Source organism: Microtus ochrogaster (genome assembly GCF_000317375.1).
Source record: "Microtus ochrogaster isolate Prairie Vole_2 chromosome 14 unlocalized genomic scaffold, MicOch1.0 chr14_random_3, whole genome shotgun sequence".
Taxonomy (NCBI): domain Eukaryota; kingdom Metazoa; phylum Chordata; class Mammalia; order Rodentia; family Cricetidae; genus Microtus; species Microtus ochrogaster.
In genome coordinates this window covers 14,074,525-14,083,080 of record NW_004949098.1, presented here as the reverse complement: position 1 = coordinate 14,083,080, position 8,556 = coordinate 14,074,525, and the positions used below count along the sequence as shown (strand labels likewise).

The 8,556-nt window shown below is 36.0% G+C and overlaps 1 gene segment (V, D, J or C); it reads right to left on the bottom strand.

Moving 5' to 3' along the window:
• Window positions 1-5,210: 5,210 nt before the first annotated feature.
• Window positions 5,211-5,886, bottom strand: LOC101993656. The segment is given in 2 exon segments: window positions 5,211-5,626; window positions 5,838-5,886. Coding segments are annotated over 2 exon segments (465 nt in total).
• Window positions 5,887-8,556: the final 2,670 nt, after the last annotated feature.

Here is an 8,556-nt window from a genome sequence, read left to right as displayed (position 1 = left end):
TACTCTCTCATTTCAAACTGAAGTCAGCAGACCTTTCTGAAATTTGCCAACCAGGACCTTTGCATGTCTATAGGCTGGCCATTAATCCAAGGTTTATTCAACTCTTTCATACCTTCTTAACATCCTCATCCATCATCAAGGAGAAATTTGACATAATCCAACACACCGAGTGAACTCTCAGGTTGTTGAAGACATTCATCTCAGCCAGTACTTGGGTTTCACATCAGTGAAGACTTCCTCAAAGAACCCATCACATTGCTCCTGTGCCTCCATGTCATTCCAGAACAGTGTGAGCCATCAGCTGTCTGTGCACTGTTTGGAGATTTATTGATGTTTTCAATCATGGTGGTCTTGCTAAGGATCAGCATACTATGTCATCAAAAAACATCTGTCTCCTTGATTGCATGCTTCAATTTTGAAAGAAAATGAATAGCTGACATTGTCTCTTTGGGTACTGACAACAGAAACCAAGTATTCTTCCTTTTTCCATCAGAACCTGCATACAGGGCTGCACATACCAGTTAATGTGTCCTACATTTGTAACTATATTCAGAAAGCATCCTTCTACTGCTGGCTCATTCTGGGATTTATCCTGAGTTTAAATGAGTGTACTATACTTACCAAGATGATGACAGGATTTCTGCTTTTGAAGCACTTTGTACTGAGTTGGAGTTAATATTTTTGGGTTTGAGCCATGCTTTCATTCCTGCATAGAAAACAATTTGGTTACAGTTTACACTCCTCTTATTGTATTCTTAGATTTCATTTTCAAGAATTAGGAGGTCCTTGTGTTAATAAAGAAAATTCATCTTTTATCTCTGTATTTTTTTCCTTTTGAATCTTGATTTTGATATCTGGATAATCCTGTCTCCCCAAATGAAGTCTGGTTGTATTCCTTTCTTTTCTTTCACATGGAACAGTTTCGGGGGTGTTAATGTTATTTCTTCATTAAAGGGTCACCATAATTCTGCCAAATACCTTGTGCTTCACTTTTTAAAAAATATTTGTATTATAAGTTTGAAATGTTGTACAATAAAAAACTGAAAATATTTTTTTACTCCCATCTCAGAAAGAAAATTAAGATTAATGAAGGCATTCGGGCCTAGAGACAGTTTCCAAATAAAGCCAGGTAGAGAACAGAGTGTCTTCCACCAGGGAGGGTTGTTGGGGGAGGGATCCTCCATGTTTCCAAGCTTCAAGAGATCTGTCAGAGCATGGTAGATTGCAACATCTGACCAACAGGGCCTCCCAGCATCTATCTAGGTTTGTCTTATAACACTGTAGTCCAAAGTCAATGAGTACATATTTGGAACTTTTCGTGACTTATTTTCTTTATGGCTGCCTTGGCCCATTAATTCAGCACTTTTCAGATTCTATGTAATAGTTTTTACCATATGTGGTGATATTTTTGTGCATTAACAAATAAAGCTTGACTGAATATCAGAGTGCAGAATTAGCCACAATTGTTAACCACAGTGGCTAGACATTGATGGCACACACCTTTAATTCCAGCTTTCGGGAACACAGAGGCAGACAGATCTCTGTTAATACAAGGCGACCCAGGGATACACAAAATTGATTCAGTCTAAAAGAAAAACAGCTCACACAAAAGTGATCCCAGCACTTGGCATCACATGCCTTTAACCTCAACACTAGGGAGGTGGAGAGAGGAGTGATATGGCTGAGAGAGGAAAACAAAGAGAGGAGACAGGAGCTCAGGAATTCAATCTGAGCAGTTAGTCTGAGCAGTCAGTCTGAGAATACAATCTGAAGAGGCAGTCTGAAGACAGGATCACCCCTTTGATCTGAGTGTTGGTAGAGGTAAGAACTCTAATGGCTGACCATTCTGCTTCTCTATTCCTTCACCTTTCATCCCTGATAGCTGACTCCAAGATTTTATTAATTAAGACCATTTGGAATTTGTGCTACAAGCATAATTAAGCCAGCTTGGGTTTGGACCCTCGTTCTCTCAGAAGATTTACTTTCAACATTTGACTCTCAGCACATGTGTATAGTTAACAGGTACTTGTGGTTGAATAAACGAAACAGTTGAAAATATTTTCAATCTAGTCTAAAAATATGTGTGTCATTCTTGAGAAATGGGATCACATGAGGTTATTAATAAATGTTTATTAATTTCTATAATTTTTTGAGGATTCTTAATGTAATAGAATGTTGATTTATCTTCCTCTGCCCTAATGCTCAACTACATTGGAGTTCCTGGCTTATAGTTTTGGACATGCTGATATCTCCTTTCCTGGAAATAATTATTCATTTAGTTCTCTGTTGAAAGTATGATTTTTCTGTGTTCTCCTGATTGAGATGATCTTTCTTTTTCTATGTAAATAGTATTACTGTTGTATTCTCTAAAGTGCTATTTTCATCATCATGAACTGCCATAACCTGTGATTTTTCTTGCAATGTCTTTATTTCTCCCTAAATTTAAAATACAATTTTGCTGAACTTAGCTCAATTATTACTGCATATTTCTGAAAAAGATTGTTCCATGCTTTTTCAGTCTTTAAGGATTTGAATGAGAGTTCAGGAGTCATTCTCATTTGTTTGTCTTTATAGTTGACTTAGCACCTTACCATTGCATATTTTGATATTTATTGTGTATTTTGCATTTTTTTACAGAATAAACACAATCTACAACATGGAGAGATAACTCTCCAGTGATCGCTATCTGGGTAGCTAAGTGCTTTTTTTCATTTACTATTATTTTTCTAAATATGATTTTTCCTATTCTTTCTTTATTCAATATACTCTATGTCTTTAGTTTTTTCAGCTCTTCTATATCTTATGCTTCTTAGTATTTGTGTCTTCATCATATGCTAGAATTCTTTGACATTATAATCATCATATTTTTTTAACCAATGATGTTTCAAAGCTATGGTTTTTTTTATCAATTTCAGTCTTTATACAAGATATACTTTCTTCCATTTTATTGAGTCTTATGGAGATTTTTTTTTTGTTCTGTGTGAAAAGAAAAGTATAGGCTCAGAACCCAAAAGATTAGTTCTCAGCACAAAGCATATGTTTGTTTTTCCCTGGATGGGCAGAAGGCAAGGAATAAGAGAAAAGGCAGAATATAGAGGAAGAGTGAAAATGGGATTGTAATGGAAAGGGGGTAGGAGTATTTTTCATGGATTAAAAAGGACTGCATGTAAATAAAGAGAGACAGATAAAGCGTATAGAAAATGGTAGTTTTATGAAGGCAGAAACTCAGTGTTAAGATGAGATGTTTAATTTTAGTGGGTATGTTAATTAGGTGAGCCAATGAGGACTTTGATTCCTGGATTTTGGTGCTTTAAGAGTTGGACCTTGATAGCCTCTGATTGAAGGATTTTCCATATAAGCAAATAGATCTTGTGTCTTGCTTCAGGAATGTAATCTAATAGTTTTAGCAGAGGTAGAGGCAAATGGGGAGAAAGGGCAAGGCCTACCAGAGCTACATGCTTGCACTTATAGGTGTCCCTTCACTGTGTGCTGTATTTGATACACTGAAATTATACTAACATTTTAATTGTGATTTTCACTTGTTCACTTATTCTGCCATGTTGCTGATTATTTTCTCCATCTTGTTTGTGTTTTCCTATGTTTTCCTAGCCTTTCTCAGTACATCCTTGGCTGAATAAATATTTTGTTTGTATCTGTTGTGGTAGTTAACTACTTTTTGAATATGTTTTTAAATCATCACTCAATATAATACCCATTTCTGATCTTTGAGTTGAATCCTTGAGTGAATTAAGATCCTTTGGTGTATAATTTTGGTTTGATTTTTCATGATCTTATGTTTGTGTATTATAATTCATATCTGTAGGGTTAAGTACCTCTTTTCATTTATTTGAGTCATTTCTAAATGTAGCAAACTATATTCAAGGTCTCACTGACCAGAAGCAGTCTGCTTTAAGGTATTTGGAAATCTCCATTAATTTTATGCAATTTGTAACAAACTAGTTCCATGACATATCTTCAAAATAGGATAAGTTTCTTAATTAGGATGTGGACATAGTTAGAATATTTTATACATGGGATAACAATATATACCCCTTAAAATTGAGCCTTATTAATTGATATGACATATAAATACTTGAAGGCAGGATTTACTGATACAATATTATATCAACATTAGAGTGCAGGAAGGTGCCTTTGTCTCCACAATTGGGAGTCAGATACAGAGTCTTCAGGAGGAGATGTGATCCCCAAAACAAAGGCAACATATTCCACAATTTCCTTCCTTTTCATACTTAGAATCCACTATTTAGAATCTGCAAAGGCTATGTGTGTATGTGTGTGTATTTCTGTATGAGTTTGCGTATGTTCCTGTGTGTGTATGTGTGTGTGTATGTGGATATATGTGTATCTCTGTGTATAAGTGTACATACGTGTGTATGTGGGTGTGCGTGTGTGGGCACGTGTGTATGAGCATGGATGTGTGGGCATGGGAGTGCATATAATATGACAGACAGAGATAAAATTAGAAGATACTCTGGAAGAAAAGATTGCAGGAAAGGGAAGGAGAAATGAGGAAGGTTAAGTACATATGGTCAAAATATATGATATACTGGAAAAATCTTGCCTTTAAGAAAATTATGTACAATAAATTTAAATCAATAAAAGATTTTAAGGGTCAGCAAGGTGACTCACATGTCAAAGACACTTGACAGCAAGCCTGATATCAAACCTCAATTTGAATCCCAGAACCCAAATGACAAAGACAAGATCAAGTCCAGGCTGTCCTCTAACCTCCATATCTACACCATGTCAGCTGTACATCTATAAATACACACACACATACATACAGACACAGAAATGTACAATCTCATGGTCACAGAGAAAGGTACTTAACTCACTAGAACACAGTAAAAAGTTAAAGAAAAAAACAGAAGAAATAAACACCAGTAAGGAAGTAAGAAGCCTTTTAAAATCGATAAATGCAGGGAACACTTTTCCCTAGAGCTTCCAAAATGAAATACAGCTTGTAGTCATCATCACTTCAGCCCATAGAGTCTTCTGATTGACACTGGAACCCCAGAAGTATAAAAGGCTAAAGACCTCATATATTCAAGAAACAGAGCTTGTGGTAACTTAGTTCTCCTTTGCAGTTTTGTATAAAACTTTCATACCAAAAACAAAAGAGACATTGAACGCATTACAGTTTGCTGAGCTCTGCAAACTTTTTCATCAGAGTTTCAGAAACACTGACTCTAAGGCGGAAGGGGAAGTGTAAAGGACCAGGGCTGTGCATGATGAAGGCAGATGGTGAGACTCTCAGAAGAGGTTATTGTTGGAGGCTGAAGCACTGTGGGAGGAAAGCTATACCCCTGCTGGCAGTAATAATCTGCCAGGTCTTCAGCCTGGACACTGCTGATGGTGAGAGTGAAATCTGTCTCAGATCCACTGCCTGTGAAGCGATCAGGGACCCCAGTGTGCCGAGTGGATGCCCAGTAGATTAGTAGTTTAGGAGCCTGTCCTGGTTTCTGCTGGTACCAGTACAAATAGTTCTTCTTGCTATTACTGTTGTAAAGACTCTGACTGGCCCTGCAGCTGATAGTGATCTTCTCTCCTACTGACGCAGCCAAGGAAGATGGAGACTGGGTCATTGTGATATCTGCACAGGCACCTGCAATCAGGAAAACAAATGGTCATAAGTAATAAAAAAACACACAGAATTTAATACAGAATAAATTTGTCATTTTATAGCCTCATAATGTCATTGTCAGAGTATATATCTTTTACAGTAGTGTAAGAAATAGTGTTCTAGTGCATATTGTAAATTTCTTTTGTACAAAGAAGTGACTCCAAAAAGATTATAATACACTTAAATTTCTCACCTGACACCCAGAGCAGCAAAGACATGAGTATTTGGGTCTGTGACTCCATATTGTTCCCTCTGCCTTCCTGATGTAACTCAGTTCTTTCCAAAAAGGCCTGCTTTATACATTCTGAGCAGCTGGGCTGGGCTGGAGTTTCTCATGTAAAGCAGTAATCAAATACATGAAGAAATGTCTGGACAGTATGTGTGAGTGACTGGTATCAATCAGCAGGCAAAAATACAGTCGTGGGTAGTGTGAGAAATCCCTGAAAGAGATCAACATACTGCTCTCACAGACAGAAATCAATGAGGTGTTCTAATATCAACTTTAGGCTAAAATGTCTTACATATTTAAGTCAGTTTGCTTTTACAGCAGTGTTTGGAAATTCATCTCATATTAACAGTACTAGGTATATAATAAAATAAAAATTCACAACAGCAAAAGAAACCTAGAGTGAGAAAATATAAACTAGAAAAAAGAAGGAGTGGAGGTAGAAAATTAGGAAATGTAGAGAAAGTGTGTATTGAGGCTAAATTTGTTTATCTCCCATCTGTAAATTTACTCTTATACTGAAGACAATGAACAATGAGCTCCAGTTTCTTAGCTACACAAGGAACAGAGATTCAAAGCAGCTCAGAATTCACTCTATAGAAATTCTGGGGAACATTAATTTAAGATTAGAATGAGAGCTTTAATCTCAAAGCAAAGGCAAACCCAGCAGAAACTAATAAGTATCCTTCACACAATTTCAGGGAACTGAAAGAGGACACTGAATTTGGGAAAGAGGGAGTGGAACAAAACAAACTAGATTTCTTCAAGTAGTTATGGCTGTAGATCAACACTGTCAAGGAAGTTCAGTCCATAAACTCATATTCTGGAGTAATCTTTAAATTAGCAGTACTAAAACTGGATAAAATGGTGCTATTGACATAGTAAACAAGTAAAAGCTCTCTAGCAAGAGGTAAATCTATGCTAAATCAAGTATTAATTTTCCAGAAACCAATAGACCACAACATCAGAGACGGTTGCCATCCTAAGACAATAATGTTTGAGTATGAATGAAAATCTATAGCACTAACAGAAATCAATACCATGACTGGATTTAGACTTGTGAACTCTGAAAGTGCATATAAGAAATAAATTACAAACCCAATATGTTGTGTAAAGTGTAAGAAACAGAAAAATGAAAAAGTAAACTATCATGGCAATTAATAGAGATCATATCTGTAATCCCAGAAAGGGAGAGGCATAAAGAGCAGAACTCTGAATTTGAGGTCAGCCTAGGGTACAAATTCCAGGTCAGTCTACTCTATGCATGGTGATAACCTCTCAAAATGTATGTCATTTATCAAGGAATTACAATATAACTCAAGTGCTTGATATCCAAAGCAAAGTAGTTAACTGACACTGAGATTTTAGCATTAAGACAAGAGTACTATTGAAAATTAAATATACATTTAAGTTAATGAATTTCACATTTATTTTATATTTATTATATAATTTTATACATCTATATTTTATGTGCAAAATTTTTAATTATTTCTAATAAGCATATTCAGATCTCTTTTGTAAACTGCTTACCCCCATCATAACAGACAGACAAGCTGTATGTGGAATAAGGAAGTTCTGAATATCAAGGTCAAGAATGTGAGAGATGAGAAACTGCCCGAGTCAATGTCTAACAATTTGTGCTGTGCCCTCTAGCTTAGACAAACTTTGTACATACTTTGTTACAGCGGCAGTGGTTCATATTGTGATTTCATGTCATTGACTGCTGCTTATTCCGATTGAAAACATGGAGACATGGGTTTTACAAATTCAAAGACTTCTGTCTTTGTGTTTTCACAGTATGTAAATGGAGAACATAGAGACTAAAGGGATAAAATTCCCATGTTCTTTTGTGCATAATAGAAAAAAAAAGACAGTCCTTAGTTAGTGCTTTTACAACAAATCAAGTTTCAGTCCTGATGCATTAGATTCCTTGGGCTATGATTAAAAGTGAAAAAAAAAGAAGTCAAGGAAGCTTGGATTCTCAACAGGACAGTTGGTCTTAGATATTAACATTGTATACCTGATATTGCTTGAAAATTTCATTGTATCCTGGCAAGTGTATTGATCCTGACAATTGTGACTATACGTTGTTTCTGATAAAAAATTTGATTGTTCTCAATAAAAATGTCACAGTCTCAGTCTTGCTGTGGCCCCTCTAAAAAAAGTGAACAAACTACAAGCTCCTGACTATAAACAACACAGCTTAATTTGCTCCCAAGTTTGGAGCCAGAAAGTCTGATGTTGACAACTCTGATTTCATGCAACACAGTAATCCACTTCTATGGACACCACTGTGAAGAAAGGCCCATGGAAGTCATATTTCATTCTCTAAATCATCAGAATCGAGGCTAAGATTGTCATCATACAATCTCCACATACAATACTATAGCATAAAATGCAAATGTCCCTACTTAGATGGTGCAACTGTTATCACATGTTGTTTACCTCTATAACATCATAGAAAATAGCTTTCAGTTCTTTGAGAGGAAGAAAAATAGATCAATAAGTTAAAGCTGAGCTTTCTGCCCCATGAAACACAGCTTCCTTCTGGAAAAATCTTAATTGTTCTTTCTGGTCCACCGTGCTCAGTATGGAGTGATGGAGGAAGGTCATTGGTTAATTAAATAAAGAAGCTGCTTGCCCTGATAGGTTAAAACATAGGTGGGAGGAGTAAACAGAACAGAAT